General features: G+C 47.6%; 1 protein-coding gene across 6 annotated transcripts in view; it reads left to right on the top strand.

The window, feature by feature from the left end:
- fam131bb (family with sequence similarity 131 member Bb) overlaps positions 1-19,395 on the top strand; it is a 21,085-nt gene extending 1,690 nt beyond the window's left edge. The window contains exons 2-9 of one of the 6 annotated variants that reach the window (XM_030371137.1): positions 6,480-6,517; positions 9,156-9,191; positions 9,725-9,827; positions 11,620-11,844; positions 12,043-12,183; positions 15,435-15,817; positions 16,575-16,838; positions 17,564-19,395. In XM_030371137.1, coding sequence (XP_030226997.1) covers positions 6,480-6,517; positions 9,156-9,191; positions 9,725-9,827; positions 11,620-11,844; positions 12,043-12,183; positions 15,435-15,817; positions 16,575-16,838; positions 17,564-17,785 — 1,412 coding nt within the window. In that variant the 3' untranslated portion in view covers positions 17,786-19,395. Of the gene's footprint in view, positions 1-6,479; positions 6,518-8,965; positions 9,192-9,724; positions 9,828-11,070; positions 11,108-11,619; positions 11,845-12,042; positions 12,184-15,434; positions 15,818-16,574; positions 16,839-17,563 lie in introns of those variants that run through there. The other 5 variants (XM_030371139.1, XM_030371138.1, XM_030371136.1 and 2 more) reach the window with 5 other exon arrangements.
- Positions 19,396-21,738: the final 2,343 nt, after the last annotated feature.

Genomic DNA, 21,738 nt, shown 5'->3' with positions numbered 1-21,738 from the left:
CATACGCACCAATCAGTATTTATGTATGTTCTGTGTGGTCACACTAAAGAGGGGCCAGAGCTAGGGGTCAGTTAATGTCAGAATCCCCTTACAGACAAGGTCACCCCTATGGCAACGTAAGGACCCGTTCTCTGAGTAGATAGCAACGAGGGAAAGAAACACACAGTAGTTTCTACATGAGCACAATACGGTGAATCTCTACAGGGGAAGAGCAGAGTGAGGTGTATTCTGAATACAAGGAGAAACATGGCCACTGCTTGAGCTCAGCTACAATTATCAGGATGTCTTATTACGTGTGTGTGTGTGTGTGTGTGTGTGTGTGTGTGTGTGTGTGTGTGTGTGTGTGTGTGTGTGTGTGTGTGTGTGTGTGTGTGTTTGTGTATCACATTCACAGCCATGACACAATGAGAGAGCTATGATTTAATCTTTCTACATAAATAGCCTACCACAACATAAACAGCCATTTAACAGAACACATCTAGCTGTGACATTGCGGGGGATTAACATTGTGTGTTATCTCTTATAGCTCTTATTGTATTCTAAATGTCATAAAGAATTTATGAAGCCAGCTGATATTATATCATTGAAATTGTAACGTTGTCATTTCTGATCAGCCGCCCACATCCGAGGCAGGAGGCCATCGGCGAGGTCCGTCCACCTGCCCCCGCGGAACGTTTTGACACGGCCCGAATGCCCGTTAACAACATCGATATGCTTCCGCATGGACCTGTAAACAAGCACTTATTGACACGAACGCTGTCCAGTGAGAAGTGTATGCTAGCTAAAAGGCTTGACTGTCAGTCTGTCTTCTGCTGTCGCTGAACTCGAGCTGGTGTCTCAAGGCGTGGTTGTGTTTATCCTGGGTGAGAATGGCATTCGCTAGCGTTATTGATTGTCTCTCCCTCGGTCAGCTCAGCTGCAGTCCCCGGCTGCCGACCAGCCAGAGCAGGGAGAGAAAAGCCGGATAAAGCGGCGGATGGGTGGGCTAGTATGTGAACGGCACACGGGAGTAGCGTTGGACGCGTCTCTCTGCCCTCTGTTAATAACACCGGCTCCGTGTCACGTCTGACAAGAGCTAGCTCGGTAGTCACGAACATATGAGGCCGCTGTTTTTGTATTACAGGTACAACAACCTACAACAGTCCTCTGTCGTGGTATGTACTCAGACCTATGTAAAACCGAAGACCTCTCCCTGTCCTCACAACACGGAGCCCTATGAGAAACACGCCTCACTGTGATTGGTGACACTAGAGCCTGGAGGATATCTTTGATTGCCTTTGCTTGTTACATTTTATTAGACGATTAAATCTATTTGATCATGGAATGGGCCTAATATGTATCCATGGTAATGTATTGATTTTTAAAAGTGAAGGGGGATGTATATATCTCTATATATATTTCTGGATTAAAGGTAGTCATTGCAAATCATGATTATCAACAACAACAAATACTAAATGCTAGGGGAGCTTGGTGTTGACGATTTTAAAGCATTTTCCCACTCGGATGAAAGCCATGGTTTAGTTCCTCGCTAAATAGGGCACAACAAAGATCAGGTAATTTCATAGTGAAAACATTCATCACATTATAAATGAGGACATGCAGTAAATCGAATGGAGACGATGTGGGTTCCAGAGGTCGACTTTAGAAATAACTGAGGGACATGACAATATTTCCCACCTCCCTTCTCTCTCTTCCCCCTTCTTATCTCATCCAACTCCCCAACCCTTTCCGTCTCCCTATCTCCTCTCTACATATTTGTTATCCTTTTTCCTATCCCTCTGTCTTTCTGCCATTGTATTCTCATGTCTCTCTCTCTCTCTCTCTCTCTCTCTCTCTCTCTCTCTCTCTCTCTCTCCCTCTCCCTCTCCCTCTCCCTCTCGCTCTCTGTCTCTCTTCACGATTTCTCTCTGTTGATGGGCTTGGCATGGGGCTGCTGCTGACACACTGTTGAGTGAAGAGGCACTATGAGCCAATTCTATTAATGCACTCTTTGTGTGTGTGTGTGTGTGTGTGTGTGTGTGTGTGTGTGTGCGTGTGTGTGTGTGTGTGTGTTACTCTACTGTTTCTAATATTGCATTACAGAGAGCAATCCCTTGAATTCAAATTGTTAATGTCATCAAAATTACCACCAATAGTTAATATTCATACAGCAAAACACAATAACCTAATACAAACAGAAGATGGATAGCTGACTGTGTACTGGCAGGACGCACATGTACACAGAGATTACTACAACTAAAAATATGATCTATTCTGTAACAACCTACCTCAGAGACTTCCGACGTGTGGACTTATAAAATGTCATCTCTAGCTTCTAAAATGTTCTGCAAGGTAAATCTTATAGATATGTAAAAATTACAGGATAATAATGACTGACATAACCTGTCAGTTATGTCACTTAGACAACCAGACCTTAAGAAGAGTACCCCTATACCATCAATGGTTTTGTGTGTGTGTGTGTGTGTGTGTGTGTGTGTGTGTGTGTGTGTGTGTGTGTGTGTGTGTGTGTGTGTGTGTGTGTGTGTGTGTGTGTGTGTGTGTGTGTGGCTGAGAGAGCGTGCGTCCATGTGTGTGTGGGTGTGTGTCCATGTGTGTGTGTCTAATGACTGAGTCATTAGATAGGTTATAATAAATATGTAGTAAAAACAAAATGGCCTCTTGTGCATATGGCAGTGTGTGTGTGAGCTTCGAGCTCGCCCCATGTGAGTGACTGACAGAGCACTTGTGAAGTGTGTGGTTGTTGATAAATGAGAGGCCGTGTAAATGCAAGGGTGGCTCACTGTGAGTCAGCTTTACAGTGAGCTGGGGAACCGACACACAATGCTGGTGAAAATGTTTGTGTGTGTGTGTGTATGCTTAACCTTTTGACTAGCACTGATTAGCAAAACAAAAAGTCTTGCTCTCTCTCTCTCTCTCTCTCTCTCTCTCTCTCTCTCTCTCTCTCTCTCTCTCTCTCTCTCTCTCTCTCTCTCTCTCTCAAACACACACCGCTCTTTGCAAATAAAATAGAAAAACAAAATCTTGCTTTCATAACACTCCCCCTCACAAGTACACTCATCTAACACCTTCTTCTTAAAGAGCCGCCATAATTGTTGTTATCTGCCAATCACAAATACACTGAATAAAAGCTTTAAAGCTTTATTTTCATGGGATTTTGCCTTCAAAGACAGGGCAGTGAAGAGAGTCAAAAAAGTTGGTTGAAGAAGACAAGAGATTGACGCGTAGCTTCGGATCCAACATGGGCCGCTTCAAAGCATGTAGCCCACGTCATGGTTAGCCTGCCAGCCTAAAGCCCCCCCTCCCCCCAAGCTTCTTTCTTATTTGGTCTGAGGAGTCATAGCCACAATTATCATTAGCTTGAGTTCGTTCTGATGTAGGCCGGGCAGTCGGGCCTCCCAGCTGGCTGCCGGGTTTCCAAGACAAGGATGCCTCTTTCTAGCAAACACTGCAGTGGGCGCACTGCTGCTGTAACCTACTTAGCATCAGAGCATCAGGGTCTGAACCTGCGCTGGATGAATACAGCTGCTAGTTTTACTGGCTCACCAGATTAATGATGTCACCTCCTTCCAGGACCAGGGCTTGTAGGGCAGGATCGCAAGACACTGATACGGCATCGGGAATTTCCGCCATGGTCTAAACACATGTTCTGCATGTGTGTTTGTGTGGGTGAACTGTACACATGCCTGTGTGATTGCATGTGCATCATGTTCTTGGACATGCTCCTCCACCCTCCAACCCTCCCCTCCACGGACCCCTCCCTCCCCTCAGCTTTCACAGAACTCCTCTTTTACCAGCTGGGTCTCGGTGCTCAGCTGTGGTCTTGCCCAACTGAGAGGCTCATAAGTATCCCAGCATCTGCATGCACACACACACAAACACAACAACACATAGCCACCAGTAGTGCTGCTCCTCCAACAGCACCCCCCCCCCCCCCCCCCCCCCCCCCCCCTCCTCATGGTAGCAACCAGCCCGAGCGCAGCTGTCCCTCAGTAAACATGCGGCCCTGGCGTATGACGAGGCGGGCTGCAGGGGATTGACAGTGAGGGAGAGAAGGATGAGGCCCGGCATTCTGCGCCTCTGTTGGCGCCCATCATGCCTCCAACGCTGGAGCAGAGTGGGCGGTGGGGGGGCGGGGGCATTTTTACACGACCATGCAGCCGCTGCAGATCCCCCATCGTTCGTTACGCACAGCCTCCCACCCATTCTACATCTCTCTCTGTCTCCCTCCCCTCTCCTCCCCGCTCCTCACTCCTTCTCCTCCACTGAGCTGAGCCGGGCTCCCACATGGCTGCAGGGGGGGATCCAGCGCCGTACCGCTGTGTGTGTGTGTGTGTGTGTGTGTGTGTGTGTGTGTGTGTGTGTGTGTGTGTGTGTGTGTGTGTGTGTGTGTGTGTGTGTGTGTGTGTGTGTGTGTGTGTGTGTGTGTGTGTGTGTTTGTGAATATGTCTGGTGTGTATGTGTGTTGCGGAGGAGGATGGAGAGCGCCAGGGGACAGAGAGCTGGCTCAGAGCGGCGGTCATGTGCTCTGTTGTTGTTGCCGTATCTCCACCAAGGGATCCAGCCTCCTCAGGAGCAGATTTACTTACCATGGGATGTGAGTCCGAGTGTGTAGAAATACAGGGTGTGGACGGCCAAGAAGCTCAGAATTACATTGGGGAGCATCCGCTTCCACAATCCTCCACCGTAGAACCCTCCTTCCTAATACAACATGCTCTGAAGTTCTGGTTTGAGGCTGTGTGTGTTTCTTGAAGACAATAGGAGACGAAATGCTAAAATCTATACCACTTGTAGCTTTTCCCAAAACGACATTTCCATAAATTATACAAGACTTTGAGTCTGACCCAGTTCTGTGCTGATGCCCAAAGGCTGCCTTGCGTCTTTGGAAGTGCGGTTGTGAGCTCGGGAACCCTGCATCGGTGCCTTATAGGAAGAGTGATTGCTGCTGAAATGCTAATTGGCCAAAGGTTGCGTAATGAGAGAGAGGGAAAGGGAAAGAAACAGTCAAAGGCAGAGGAGCAAAGACAGAATAAAGAAGAAAGCAAGAGAGTCAGAGATCGAGAACATGCAGGCAGAGAGAGAGAGAGAGAGAGAGAGAGAGAGAGAGAGAGAGAGAGAGAGAAAGAGAGAGAGCGAGAGCGTGATTCTATGTGACATTGCTCTTCTGGGTGCACAAACATATATCGGCTGTCGTGTGGAGATTCGCAGGTGTACGTGTTCTCAGGGCGGTTCCAATTCGATCTCGTATACAGATTTTTGCTGTGTATGAACTCTTGGATCCCTTCTCTTCCTGAAGACTGTTCAATACAGGTGTCAATCTGGGAAAGAGCTTTAGCCGTGCTGATCATGGATCCATCTGAACATCTGAAGGAGGAGCAGACTCCCCCAGTGTCAACAGTGCTTAAGGAACATAGCAGCGATTGAGTGTTCCCTTGTCAACACCGGAAACAAACCAACAGCGAGCCCTTCTGCTGTCTCCGCCCCTCCTTGTTGACGTGATGCCTGAGGACAGAGCCAGAGGAAGGGATATGAATCTAGTTACGAGTGTCCAACCAAGAAGACAGCGAGGAGCTGATTGTCTGCGAATGACTGGGTCAGTGGGTTAGAGGGCCCTGATGGGATGATGGAAACCCAGCACAGGATGTCTCTGTGTCACGGCCCTGTGACACAGTGGCTGCCGTGGAACAGAACTCATTCACATAGTGGCCCGGTTGGTTAGTTGAGTAGGGAAACCGTCCGGATCTTTTGGGGAAAAACGTGAGGATTGATCGGAATGTATTCTAAATGCTGCATGGTCGAGGAAATGGAATGCAGCTCAACTGAAATTGCTTAATAACAATGTCATGGTTTCCAGAGATTGTACAAGGATTCTCCGCCCAACGAATATGGCTGCTGGGTGAACACAGGATATTACTCATCATTAGTTAAATACACAGCTCCAAAAAAAACACAGTGTGCACTCACAGGAAGGCACACACAAAGACACACATACACGTGGAAACCAGTGTACACATGCGGGCACACACACACACACATACACGCAGACACATTCCGAGTGACACAGGGCACTGGAGTGCACCCCCCCTGAGAGGAACATGCAGGGAGCACAGATAGCGCGAGGAGGCATCAGGAGACCGCCGCCGTGTTTAAACTCCATTACAAACCCAGTCCCCCCTAATTAAACTAATATTTTAATTAGGATTTGGACAGCCAGGAAGAGGGGGAGGTGGGATATTAACATTCATTAATCCTACAGAGAGCATGTCCGTCAGGTGAACCCTGCACCATACACCCAGTCTATAAGGCTGTGGATCACTGCATCGCTCCTTGGCTATTTTGGACAGTGAAGCAAGATAGATTGAAGAATTAATTTGTGGTGTAAATGTCATGGAACTGAATTAAAATGAGCATTGTTTTTCTCTCTCCCGCCCTCTCTCTCCAACTCTCCCTCCATCTCTCGCTCTCTGTCTTCTGTCTCCCAGCGGCAGACGGTGTGCCGGTCCAGAAGGATGGGGAGCAGGTAAGTCTTCCCCATGTCGTACCCTTTTTGTCCCTCGACGGCTCCTGTGGTAAATGACTTGCCACTGCGGCCTCTAGGGGGGGCGACCCCGGCCACCCGCCTCAGACCGCTGACCCAGGAAGGTACCACACGACCTGCTGCTTCTGGGAAGACAGATTGTCTCCCTCAGCTAATAGCTGCTCGCCCTCTCCAAGTGCTAGCGCTCCATGCTACTAGCGTAATAGTCCCCTATATAGGCTGACACTCTGTCTGTGTCGCTATACTTCCACTACATTGGTGAGACAGTAAGATGTAGCTGGAAGTATGCTGCTGCCATCTCTGCTGCTTGTCTGTGCGACAGAGCTACGCTAAGGGCTGAGATTGAGTATAACGTCAGATCGATATCTTGACATCCCTTGGCCTCTCATATGCTTTTATCCCTTTGATTCTCTCTACCATTCATCTTCTTTAATGCTTCTTTTCAACTGCACTTTCCTCTCATTCTCGTCGTTGTGTCTCTTCTCTTTACTTCTTTTCTCCTTTCTTCTCCTCCTATATTCTCTTTACTCTCCTCTCCTCCTATCTTCTCTTCTCTCATGTATTATCTCCTATCCTCTCTTCTCTTCTCCTCTCTCCTCCCTTCTCTCTCTCCTGGGAACTGAGAGTTATTTGGAGACACACGTCTCCACAAGTGGGAAAATAAGTAATTTGGTCTCAAATGAAGAAAACTCTTTACTTTTCTCCCAGAAGCTCTGTGGGCAGAATCCATTATTTATTTAACCATTGTTCCCAATTATGCCCGTCATTTGCTTGGAGGAAAACTGTAACACACACACAAACACACTCAAACACACACACACACACACATACACACAAAACACATATTCACACCACACCACACACAAACACACGCGCCAACACACACAAAGACACAGACACACACACACACACACGCACACACACACACACACACACACACACACACACACACACACAAACACACACACCCAAACACACATTCAAATCACACCACAAACAAACACACATGCACATTCACACCACACCACACACATCAGCGATGCCACAGCACACATCAAGCCCTACTTCAACAGGCATTAGCTGCACCACTCCAGCTCTAAATGTCCCACTAAATGGACCCAGAGATACAGAGAATACAAGGGATGCGAGATTGTAGGGCAGCGATAACAATAAAAGCATACAGCCATTAGAGAATATACAGATGCATATGCAATATGTAGCAGACGGCAGCTGAAAGGGCTAATGCTATTATTTACATTGTGGTGAGAGTGCACTCAGGCTAAATGCTCGGCGGCAGAATCAGTACAACGGAAGTCATTTTAGGAAATTATGTTGGCAAATTAGTGACGCCAAGAGAGATGCTTATGATGGTTTAATCACCCAGACCAGTATAATGGTACTTTAGGAAAACACATCATACAACCCAACAAAAAAACACGTTTCTCAATAATTGTATCCAGACATGGACATTTTTTAAAGATTTTTGAAGCGGTGGAAAGAAAAGCCTTAGAGTGTGGTCTATAATGTAGACCCTATAATGTTGATCTTTACTTGAGTTTGGATCCTATATCTGCCGTACGAGCGGTTGTGAGGTTATGGAAGTTATTAGCATTGGTCCGCTGGATAACCAATAGTCTGTTCAGCCACAGTCCAACTGAGAGGGAGAATCGGTGACACATAGATTAGCTCTTTTCTACTTTGTCGCAGGCATTCTCCCCATACATACAAGAATGCAGTCTGGATGTGCTCTCACACACATACACACACATACACACACACACACACACACACACACACACACACACACACACACACACACACACACACACACACACACACACACACACACACACACACACACACACACTTAGACTGGCACACACACACACACAGTTTGGGACTGGCTTACAGGGTCTTAGCCACGGATGGAGCCTGGGTGGGGCCGGCAGGGAGGAGAGAAACCTGCTCATCCACAAAGTTTTTCGCTCTGCTGCACACGTCTTAGAAACGATAGACTGATCCATTGTTCCATCCTCCCCTTCTCCCTCCCTTGTTCTGGCTCCGGGACGCCTCCCTTTCATCTTTATCCTTGGAAATCCTGTTGTCCTGCATTGTTCTCTCATTCTCCTCCATTGTCTCTCTTTACCTCCATCTTTCTACTTATGTCTCTCTCTCTCTCTCTCTCTCTCTCTCTCTCTCTCTCTCTCTCTCTCTCTCTCTCTCTCTCTCTCTCTCTCTCTCTCTCTCTCTCTCTCTCCGTCTCTCTCTATGTCTCTCTCTCTTTCTCTCTCTCTATGGCTCTCTCTATGGCTCTCTCTCGCTCTCTCTCTCTCTCTCTCTCTCTCTATGGCTCTCTCTCGCTCTCTCTCTCTCTCTCTCGCTCTCGCTCTCGCTCTCGCTCTTTCTCTCTCTCTGTCTGGCATGTGTGGTTTGCTACCCCTCTCCACTCTCTCCCCACACCGACCCTGCTCGTCCTTCCCTCTCTCCTCTTCCCTCCTCTCTCTCTCTCTCCATCATGCACGTCATCGATATCCTCTGTCGTTCCCACTCTTCTCTTACTGTCTTGCTCCCTCCTCTCCTCCTTTCCCCATCCCTCTCTCCTCCTATTTTTCTTCCTCAGCATGGACGTTCAGAATTTTCATGGGAAGGAATCAATGTAAGTGTTGTGATTACCATTCCTTCATCCTATACTTTTTTGACCCTCCTCCTATCATTATCGTTTATCTTGCACGCTTTAAGTTCACTCACCCCCAAAGAATGGACTCTCTCCCCTCACACCTCCCTCCCCTTCTCTTTCAGACTCAATGGTACGGCCCCTTTTAATAATTGAAGTGAGCAGATACAGATACTAGTCCATTATTGGATATAGGCGCAGGTCTCAAAACGACACTTCCTAATCGCGTACCAATTTGCAGGTTTTATTAAATCATAACTTTTCTGAGATCCTTGTTGTATTGTTTGTTTGATTGCTTGTTTGTACATATCACCCGACTACTTATTAATCCTCCATCTACGTCACCTCTCAACTCACCCTCTCTCTCACTCTCTCTCTTTAACTCTCACTGTCTGGTGTGTCATGATATGCACTGTCCACACAACTTGCCCACACACACACACCCTCCTCCTCCTCCTCCTCCTCCTCCTCCTCCTCTGTCCTTCTCCTCTCTGTTTCCCCCCTCCCTGCTCTAGCTGTCTATGGAAGACACCACATCCATCTTGCCACGGCTGAAGAGGAACTCAAACGCCTATGGGATCGGAGCTCTGGCTAAGTCCTCTCTGACAGGTGTGTCAGGTGTGTGTCTGTCGCTGTGAACTGGTAAACGGTCCCCATGTTGGCCCCTGCCTCAACCTCTGCCCCCACTCCCCGCGTTGAGGCTTGAGTCAACATGGCACCCAAACATGGGTTCCCCTGAATCATCCCCCCTCACCCCCCCTCACCCCCCTGCTATGATATCCCTCGTCAATGGCTGCCATTGATGCTAACGGCAATTAATTCAGCCAACACACACACACACACACACACACACACACACACACACACACTCACACATAAAATACACTACCCACAATTCATCTTAACATGTCTTGTTGCTTAGAAAGAGGCAAGGGGTGAGACGAAGGTGTCGTTTTTTTATATCGTTTTTTACGTGAAATTGACAACAGTGTCTTTGCAGTCTGGTAGCTGTCTTCATCTGTGTGCCCTGAAGTGTTTTATCAGAGTGCTGTGTCTGGGTTTTGTAGTGTTCCTTGTTGTGCAGTGCAGTGGCTGTGGCAGGTGTTGTGGTACAGTCCGTGATGTAGTGCAGTTGTCGCAGTGTGTGCGTCTACTACAGATGTGCCCTAGAATGTGTTCTTATTTTATTATTTGCATAAATGCAATTTTTCATACACTGCCATCCAAAAGACTGAAATAGCAAAGGGTTTAGAGAAGGTGTGCCGTCATTGCAGGATTATATCAGCCAGCATCAGCTTTCTTGGCAGGTTTGATTCTTTCCTTCAAAATAAAAGTACACAATGTAGCTGCTGTAGAAGCAGAGTTTTCTGATATGCGGCAAGGAGAAACAGAGGAGAAACTGCTTAGCCAGTGCAGCCAAGGAGAAGTGTGGAAGCTAGTGCACAGGCAACCATTCTCCTCATTAATCAATACATGAGACCACCTCACCTCAATTACCCTCCTCCTATATTCTTTGACGCTCCTCTTGCCATATCAGACACCCCCGGCCTCCATCCCATTCCCACCCCCGGCGGCGGGGGTCTCATTAAGCATACATGTGTCTCCAGCCCCGTCATCTTACCATCCGCTCTTCCACCATGCTCTTCAGGAGGCTAGTTTAGATACGGCCACGCCCCCACTTCCTCATTAGGGGCCTTCACAGGTCTCCGCACACCCAGACAAGATATGCTGTTCACTTAGGTACTCTATCTCCATCATCATAATCCATTTACATCATCCTCCTCCTCCTCCTCCTCCTCCTCATCCTCTCCCTTCTTCACACTTCACCCTATCCGCACATGACTCTCCTACACCGCCACAGCCCTCCTACACCGCCCCGCCCTTCTCCATTTCTTCAGGTTTTAATCCTTCCCTCATACCCTCACCCTTCCTAGTCCTTCAGTTCTCTCGCTCTTCTATTTGATAACTTTCCACCTGCTTGTTTTCCTCTGTTCTTCTCCTCTTCCTCTCTTCTCCTCCCCTGTCCACGTACTCCTCTCTTCACCTCTCTTCTCCTCCTCTCTGCTCCTCCTTTTCCTCTCTCCTCCTCCTCCTCCTCTCTTCACCTGTCTCATCCTCTCAACTCATCTCCTCACCTCTCTCCTCCTCCTCCTCTCTTCACTTCCGGCTCCTCTCTTGTCCTACTTCTCTCTTCCCCTGCTCTATACCCCTGCTCCTCTATCCTCCTTCTCCTCCTCTCTTGTCCTCCGCCTCCTCTATACCCCTGCTCCTCTATCCTCCTCCTCCTCCTCTCTTGTCCTCCGCCTCCTCTATACCCTTGCTCCTCTATCCTCCTCCTCCTCCTCCTCCTCTCTTGTCCTCCGCCTCCTCTGTACCCCTGCTCCTCTCTCCTCCTCCTCCTCCTCCCCAGGCGTGAGTCGCTCCATGAAGGAGAGGGTGACGAAGCCCACGGCCATGGCTCAGGGCCGCGTGGCCCACATGATCGAGTGGCAGAACTGGGGCATGCAGACGGTGGGCGCCGGGGGCGTGCCCATCCCCCGCATCACCACCCAGGAGCGGGAGAATGAGCGGCGGCTGGAGAACGACGCCTACAGCGACCTCAGCGATGGCGAGAAGGAGGCGAGATTTGCCGCAGGTCAGCGTCCTGAGACACAACATACACACAACCCTCACACACACACACACACTCACACCTCTAATTTGTTAAACCCTGGGTCGGCCAACCAGGTCACCTCACCTCCTGGGATAAATGATCATGACTTTCAGCCAGTGGATTTATAGCCCCAGCCATGACGTCTTCACCGGAGCTCTTGCGGTTGTGCCCCGCCTCCAGGCATCCTGCAGCAGTTTGCCATCTCGCAGGCCACCCTGATGGCGTGGACGTCCATGGACGGAGAGAGCCTGCGCTCGGGCTCCAACCAGGGCAGTGTGGCCCACCTGAGCGAGGTCAACCAGGAGAGCATCACCAGCCGAGGTACGTCTGGGGAACCAGGCCACTGGGGGGGGGGGGGGGGGGGGGGGGATTCAGCTCACACAGCTGCACTTGAAAGGTTGCAGCTGAAGGTAGAAATGCTGAATTAAAACCACTGTGAATAGTTTTGGAGAGTTGAAGAGAGTTGTAGGTTTGTTTCTAAGTATTCTCGCAGTGGAGGCCTCCTTGTCAGGGAGAGTTTGACGTGCAAGCCTGACCAATCACGGACCGGATGCTTGGAACACATGGGGCCCTATCTTGCATCCAGCCCAATTTACTTTCTACACTGACGCATGTGTCGTTGCTAGTTTGCAACTGGCGCAGAGCGTTCTTTTCCAGCGCCACGCGTCTGTAAATTAGGGAATGATCTTGCGCCCCAAGGGGCGGTTCGGCAAAAGGAGGAGGCGTGTTCTGGCGCAAAGGTTCCCTGGTGCTATTTTGCAGTTCAGAAAACAATTGAACCACAAACCAGGAAATACCTGGTTTAAAGTCAGTGGCGCGTTGTTCAGATGCTATTTTAAGGGCGCATGGATAATGTTGCTTGTGCACCTCGCGTATACACTTTGCTTCTCTCATCTACCTACTACCTAGCCACACATTCTTGGGAAATTATTTGGGAAAGAACAGCTGATACAGCGGTAATAAGTTGTACTTTTAAATCAATGCATCTGCAAACACCGTACAGCGAACACGTATATTTTCTTGACACGGACATCGTGTACAAGCCCCTAACTTTTAGGATTGATCAGTCTATTATTTGATTGTGAGAAAACATTGTTTTACCGCGAGTGAGTGTTAAAAAGAATGAATGAATGCGGGCGCGCGTGTGTGTATGTGTAAAATTATTAATGAATGCGGGCGCGTGTGTGCGTCCATCTGTTTGAACAAACACAAACTAAACACGTAACGCATAATACAGTCCATGCCATGGCAATGTATATTATCGGGGGGACGCATGCATATTAGGAACACAAGTCGATAACGATAATGCATACAATACTGGTAAGAAGTTGTGGAAGTTGTGGAAGAAAACGCACAACCATGTGTGAATTAGGCCATATTATTTGGCCATAAACTGAGCCATTTGAAGTTTGAAATTCATGTGGTCATGCATCTCTCTCATCGGAGACTGCAAACGTGCTGTCAAAATATCAACTCGTCAGATTCAAATGCGCTCATGGCTCTTAAAGGGGATGGGAGATGGCACTCTCATTGGTTTATTGCACGTTACGCCCAAACCACACCTACGGGTAATTAGGCTACTTCAGACCAACCCTTTTTAGATCATCGCCATAGAACCGCCCACAAAGCTATTTGCGCTTGGCGCTGCTCACTTGCATTTCAGACCGTTAAAATAGGGCCCTTACGCCTCGTGCCCACTACCTCCGTCCGTTGACTGATCCCCATTGACTTTGAATGGGGACGGACGCGCAATGCATTGTGGATCCGTCCGTTCAGTTGGAGCCTTCGGCTCCGTCAAAAAGTTGAAAAATGTTCAACTTTTTCGGCAGCGACGGATCCGTCAGACTGATTAGAGTCTAATCAGTCTGACTCCACACAGTCACATGGTGACGTAGCACTCTATGTAACATGGTGACGTAGCGCTCTATGTAACATGGTGACGTAGCGCTATATGTAACATGGTGACGTAGAGCTCTATGTAACATGGTGACGTGGCGCTCTATGTAACATGGTGACGTAGCGCTCTATGTAACATGGTGACGTAGAGCTCTATGTAACATGGTGACGTAGCGCTCTATGTAACATGGTGACGTAGAGCTCTATGTAACATGGTGACGTAGCGCTGTATGTAACATGGTGACGTAGCGCTGTATGTAACATGGTGACGTAGCGCTCTATGTAACATGGTGACGTAGCGCTGTATGTAACATGGTGACGTAGCGCTCTATGTAACATGGTGACGTAGCGCTGTATGTAACATGGTGACGTAGCGCTGTATGTAACATGGTGACGTAGCGCTCTATGTAACATGGTGACGTAGCGCTCTATGTATCATGGTGACGTAGCGCTGTATGTAGCATGGTGACGTAGCGCTGTATGTAGCATGGTGACGTAGCGCTGTATGTAACATGGTGGCGTAGCGCTCTATGTAACATGGTCACGTAGCGCTCTATGTAACATGGTGACGTGGCGCTCTATGTATCAGACGTTCTGGACGAGTCACATGGTTACTTAGGGCCAATGGATGAAGAGGCTGAGATTTGTCTCTAGGTTACATGACGTCAGGCCCATCCATCGTTCCAACTCCGCGGTAAACGTTTAATGGGCTCATGTTGAAGGGCAGACAAGGCTGTGTGTCCTTTTGCTTGGTCAGGAAGATGTCTAGTTGCATTTATTCTTTCTCTGCCTGCAGGGATAATAGTGCTCAACCAAAACGCTGTGTATATATATGTATATATATATATATATATATATATATATATATATATATATATATATATATATATATATATATATATATACATACATTACATATATATATATATATATATATATATTTTTTTTTTTTATATATATATTTATTTGTATTTATTTATTTATATGTATAGGCTCATTTCTGGCCACCTTATTTTGCTGCACATGTTGTGAACGAGTGTTCACTGCCAAGGAGTAAAGTGTTTATCTTGCTTTGTAATGTTTTCTTCTTTGATGTGATGTGTTGAATCTCATGACCTGAAAAATCTTTAAAGCAAACTGATGGTAATACAAATCCCAGCTCTGAGACGATGTGAAACAAAATTCCCTCCCCCTTCACTTTGCATAACGGACAGAAACGTCTGAAACAGAGAGGGTCAAAGGTCATGTAGACACGAGATGAAACCTCTGTGGGACGCTACAGTGTGAGTGTTGCCAAAGCGTTTCCCCGTCTGATCGTAGCCCACCTTGGAGAGCAGCTGTCAGATCACATACTCAACAGTTTGTAGGGTTGATGTGCTACAGCTCTGGTCGGTGTGAGGTCGGGTCCCAGGCCAGCACCCCCCTCACCCTGCAGACCGCGGCCCTGGACAAGGCACAGGATGGAGTCACACTCTCTGTTTGGGTCTTGAAGGGTTTTCTATCGTTCATAGTTGGCAAGGTATAATATATACCATCGACAAATCGTTTGGGAGATTTCTTTGTTCGGTAGAAGTCAATCAGAAGCAGTAAAGGTAGCAGTAGAAGTCATATAACTAATTGCACTCATGTAAAGTGAAAGCGACTTTAATTTAAAGACCTGGCTGTAACTCCTCCAGACCAGATACTGCACCACTCCTCGGCAGACGTGTGGCCCCACACCTACGTCTCCCAGGGCCTGTACTGCCTCTCCTCCTCCGACGCCTGGGAGCCAATCAACAACGAGCCCTCCGGCGTGGCCTCTCCAGCCGCCGGCTCCTACGTCATGGGGGGCGCGACCGAGGGCTTTGACGGACAGACAGCCTCCCAGTACCTGTCCCAGCAGCAGCAGCCTCAGCAGCAGCAGCCCCAGCCGCAGCCTCAGCAGCAGCAGCCTCAGCAGCAGCAGCCTCAGCAGCAGCAGCTCAGCCTCCAGCAGCAGAGTCAGCTCCATCAGCTGCAACAGATCCAACAGATCCAGCACTACCAGCACCAGCAGCTCCTGCAGTATCAGCAGCAGCAGGTCAGTAGACTGCAGGGCTGGACACAAGATAAATGATGCTGCTAAAACAAAAGTCATCACTCATAGATCATGCATCTCGTTTTAGTAATTAAGCAAGCCGTTGGTGTTTAGAGTCTGTAAGGTTGAACAAAGTTGTGATCCGATTGGATCCGCTTGGAGAGGTCAGTGACCAAAGGATCAAAGTTGAGATTGTTTGAGGTTTGAGTGCACCGTCAAGGCGGAGGATTCAAGCTCTCCGCCACGCTTGGGGTAGGATCAACGCCAGGCTGGGCTTTCATGCTTAACTTATAAATACATTGAAGGTGATATGTGAGGTTGGCCTTGGATTGTTATCAATTATTATTATTAGTATTAGAAATAAAATGACACAAAAAAAGAAAAAGAAAAAAGAAAAAACACAATAACAGTCTCAGGTGGTTCATAACGTAATTATAATTTTTTTATTCGATTTTACAAGGCCTCTCAAAGGGTAGAGAAAAACACATTTAATTAAACACCGACAGGCAGGGAGCAGCGAGAGATGGGACACACAGAGGAACCTGTAATTAAAAGGAACAAGAAAGCAGGGACAGGGCTCTGTTGCTCTCTTCGTGTTCAGGGAAAGACTTTCTGTGATCCCCCAAAGATAGGCGCCTCCCCTCAGTGCGGTCCATTAGACCAGGGGACGGAACCAAGAGGACAACACACATCCAGTTTTAACACGTTCCACATGTCCTGCCTCCCCTCATCACGGTCAAACCCGTTCTCCCCGGCCCAGTCCCTGGAGCAGCGGCTGCACAGCGCCAACCACTCGCTACAGGCCACCCCCAACAGCACCATCCACAGCCTGGCCCCGGCCAGCTACCCGCCGCTGGTGGACCTGTGGAACGGGGCGCAGACCGAGGCCTACCAGGTGGAGGGCGGGAGGTACCTGGGCGTGGCCGCCGTGGTGGAGCCCAGCATGGGGGTCGTCATGGGCGACGACGTGATTGGCACGGAACACTCCCCGCTGCTGGAGCAACAGGAGGAGGAGGAGTTTAAGGTGAGGTCGCAGGGTCACGACCTGATGGGAGACAGTCTTTTCCTGTATTATATCATATTAGTGATATCAATCAAAAAGGCAGTTCATAAAGGTCCTTTTTGGAATAAAAAAATCGTATATTCTGCATGAGAGGGAAAGATTATTTATATTTTTAATTGTATTGTCTACACACTCATCTGCCCTGGTTCTGGTCCTGATAGGATGTGTGTGTGACAGAGTGGAGCTCGCCGTCTCCACGGTGACCGGCCAGTGATTGAATTCATGGCTGTATTATAATAAATCCAGTATATTTTATTAGTCTACAATATGATATATAAGGATAAGGGTAGCCTATATTTTGTGTCAAGTTGAATGCAGATGCTGACAGGGACGGATGTGTCATCCTATTTTGTGAGTTAAATGGTGGGACTTTCCCCGTTTAGAGAATCGCTTCGCTTTTGGCCTACAAATATAGATCCGATTTTTTTATGAAGTGTTTAGACCGCGTCAGAACCAATAGGGCAACATTGAGCCGCATACAGTATATTAAAAAATATATTTTCTGCTATTCGATCAGTAGGGGATTGGTTTGGCCTGACGAATCAGATTAGACTATGCAAAATCGTAGTCATTGACAACCCTAGTATAAATAGATGTTCATAAGTTGGAAAAAATGCCTATCAAACATTAAATTAACAGCTCTCTCTCTCTCTTTCCCTCTCTCTCCCCCTCTCTCTCTCTCTCAGGAGGAGGAGGTGACCTTATGCATCGAGTCAGAGACAGCCACGCTAACTCCCCCCACAAGACCAGGAGACGTCTCCTCTGGCGGCAGTAGTCCGGGGCAACCGCCGGTCGAGCCAATGACGGAGCGGAAGGCGTCGGACGTCAGCCCCGGCTACGCTCAGACTCTGGAGGAGAAGAGCGAGGGGCAGCAGGAGGGCTCCTCCCCCTCCATGTCCGCTAACTGAGTACCGCGCTGCTCTGGGGGAGGGTGGGGACTCTAACGGACTGACCCTAACGGACTGACCCTAACGGACTGACCCGGGCGTCAGAAAGGGAAGGAGCGCCATGACTCAATACATATTCCCATCATCCATCGGTTCCTTTTCAGGGCTCATCAACGCGCGCTGATCTTTTTGGGGGGTTGTTGTTGTTGTTGTTTTTCCTAATTTCCTGGCCACTCAGACTAACGCTGTCAACGTGGCGAGGTGGTGAGGTGGCCTCCTAGGGATCACCGAGGATGCAACCTAGGACACAAGGAGTCTTCATAAAGCCTTACATCCTGTAGGTCACATAGGAGACTAGGGGAGGGAGGGGGGAGATAGAGAATGAGGGGGATCAGAGAGACAAACCTACCAAGAGAGTGATGGTTGATGTGACAACCACCCCAAAACAAAACGGGGGAACAAGGAAACATGCATGCTGTCAACAAAGACACACAACCCGACCCGGTCATCGTCTTGTAACGATAACAATAAATACCCATTGTAAGAATACCTTCAATTAAAACAACACTTTTTAATGAATACCAAAAAGAAAATCACTAAAATCGATGTAAACGTGTAAGATATTTATAAATATATGTATGTATGTATGTATGTATGTATATATATATATACATACACATATATACTATATATATATATATATATATATATATATATATATATATATATATATATATATATATGTATACTGTATATATATACATATATATACAAAAACAATACTTTCCAACAGGAGAGCCTCTCTGTTTACAGCTATCATTAAATATATGATGTATTGCTTAATCAAGTAACAACCGTAAAAGTCCCTTCCGTCACTACCGTCGCACCCTTGTTACCACTACAACGACCAATACTTATACTTCCACCACTACCACTAAAGTACAGGTAACTACCCAATAATAGTATTATGGGACAAGATTAGAAAGGTACAAACAAAGCAACAATTCTGACGATTCTGAAACCTAAATAAAAAAAACAACACATTTACATTTCTGTGAGTTACAGTTTGGTCCTCTAAAATGCAGCCATTAGCAGGCGTTGCTGCGGACCCAGACCCGGGCCCACCCCAGGGACCCCCCTGACCTGGGGGCTGCACACACCCAAGGCCCATGAAGAGGATTGTACTGGAACAGAGTGGGCTTCCTCTGACTATGTCTTTCAGTGCACATGCTACTTCTTCTGAGTACTATGGAGTACTTGTACAATACGTGGCGGTACAGACTTTGATCCATGGTTTCCTGGACTGAGCCTGGGCTGGGCCTGGGTGGGGGAGTGGTTCTGTGTCTGCGATTGGGGAGCCTTCTTGAACAAAGCGGCTCTGTGGGGTTCATGGATGTGAATGGAGGAGAGGGAGAGAATCTCTCCTTTTGCACTGATGCAATCCGGATGGACAGAGGTGGCCTTTGGAACTGCAGGAGAAACACCTGTTGGTAAACGTCTCTACTCCTTCACCTCCAGCACCCAACCCCAAGCTGCTTTGTTCCAATACAGTCGTCGTAATAACCTGGGGCTGTGGAGCACTATGGAATGTACTATATTAAGGCATAATACACAGTCGTAATCTGTTTTAATCCAAGAGTGTTGTGTCTTAAATGTCTTTCAACGTCTCCTTTGTGAAACGCAAACATGTTTCAGTCAAAGATTGAAAGATTGTTCTACAAATTTGTGTAACGCACATTAACAGACGCACACGCACACACATACACACACACACACACACAAACACACACACACACACACGCGCACACACACACACACACACATACACGCACACAGATAGAAAGAGGAGTTTCTAAATTGTAACCAGCAATAGCCAGATGAAACCCTGGCCATCTGACCGGCTACCGGCAGCTCTGTCATATACAAATGTAAATAGTTACAAAATATATATAAATCGCCTCTCTCACGGTTTCAACTGTTCAGTACAGCCTGATTTCTTTATTTTTCTATCTTCCTACATTGTCCCGTCTTACTTTGGGATTGCACTCCAAAAAGAAAAACGATGGCTGGATTCTTAATTTGCTGTCCATGAACACACACATGAGAGCGGGCGAGAGGGTTGTGGTACATCGTAAACAGAGCACTCACCAACTGCTCCAAGAGGAGGGCTGGCGTGGTCCCTAGTTACCATAGTAACAACCCCCCCCCACACACACACACACACCGGTGTACAGGGATCACTCAGTGTCTGCCATGCAAGTCATTCAGGGAGCTGAACAGAACAGTATAGCAGAACGCCAGAGAGAGAGAGAGAGAGAGAGAGAGAGAGAGAGAGAGAGAGAGAGAGAGAGAGAGAGAGAGAGAGAGAGAGAGAGAGAGAGAGAGAGAGAGAGAGAGAGAGAGAGAGAGAGAGAGAGAGAGAGAGAGAGAGAGAGAGAGAGAGAGAGAGAGAGAGAGAGAGAGAGAGAGAGAGAGAGAGAGAGAGAGAGAGAGAGAGAGAGAGATAGTAGGGTGGCTTCCTGCCCCCTTGGGACTTTAGGCAAACGTGTACCTTTCCTTTGGAGAACAAGTGTGTTTCCCCACGGGGGGGGCGAATGCTGCCATCTGATTGGTCGGCCGTGTGCATGACTCACTTATGACTCAGCTTCTTCAACGACAAAATCACTCTGGACATTTTCTGTTGCAGAGCCACGTCTCTGCTCACTCTGATGATTGTGTGACCAACTTTTAAGATTATAAATATGTAGGTTTATTGACTTTATTTCTTGATCGCTTATTTATGCAATCTTATGGGACATTTATTTTTCTACTCAAATGGTTGAAGTTCCCCCCAGTAGGCCTATCAGAAAGACATGTGTCCGTTTAAAGCATGCCCATCTTGGTCAGGTTTTGAGCACTTTTGTCTGAGATACAACTTACTATATTATTACAAATAAGAGAAAGACCTTGATGATCCATTGCATTTCCATTCCTATATCACACCACATGCTATCATTATCATAGCCACGACAAACCATGATTATGTAGGGTCAATAATGGTTTTAAGAAAATAAGAGTGCTGTTGAACATCAGAATAGTGGCCTGACCTCCGGCTCAGAAGAGTTAGTCCTCAATGTCCCTGGCTGACCTGTAGGCAGACCCTGTGTTCGACTCATGGTGGTGATACAGTGGTGATAAAGTGGTGGTGATACAGTGGTGAGGCAGTAGTTATACTGTGGTCGTAATACAGTGGTGATACAGTGATTACACAGTGGTGGTGATACAGTGGTGGTGATACAGTGGTGGTGATACAATGGTTTTTTATGCAGTGTTGGTGATACAGTGGTGGTGATACAGTGGTTTTTTATGCAGTGGTGGTGATACAGTGGTGGTGATACAGGCGTTATACAGTGGTGGTGATACAGTGGTGGTGATACAGTGATGGTGATACACTGGTGATACATTGGTTATACAGTGGTGGTGATACAGTGGTTATACATTGGTTATACAGTGGTGGTAATACAGTGGTTTTTTATGCAGTGTTGGTGATACAGTGTTGGTGATACAGTGGTGGTGATACAGTGGTGGTGATACAGTGGTGGTGGCACAGCAGTGATTCAGTGGTTACACAGTGGTGATGATACAGTGGTGATACAGTGATGGTGATACAGCGGTGATACAGTGTGGTGATATGGTGGTTAAACAGTGGTGGTTATACAGTGGTGGTTACACCATGGTGGTGATACATTGGTGATAAATTGGGTTACACAGTGACGGTGATACAGTGGTGATACAGTGGTGGTTACACAGTGGTGGTGATACAGTGGTGATACGGTGGTTATGCAGTGGTGGTTATGCAGTGGTGGTGATACAGTGGTGGTGATACAGTGGTGGTGATACGGTGGTGATACGGTGGTTATGCAGTGGTGGTTATGCAGTGGCGGTGATACAGTGGTGATACGGTGGTTATGCAGTGGTGGTGATACAGTGGTGGT

This window comes from Gadus morhua, chromosome 11, assembly GCF_902167405.1.
Source record: "Gadus morhua chromosome 11, gadMor3.0, whole genome shotgun sequence".
Lineage (NCBI taxonomy): Eukaryota > Metazoa > Chordata > Actinopteri > Gadiformes > Gadidae > Gadus > Gadus morhua.
This window is presented reverse-complemented; position numbering and strand designations above follow the sequence as displayed.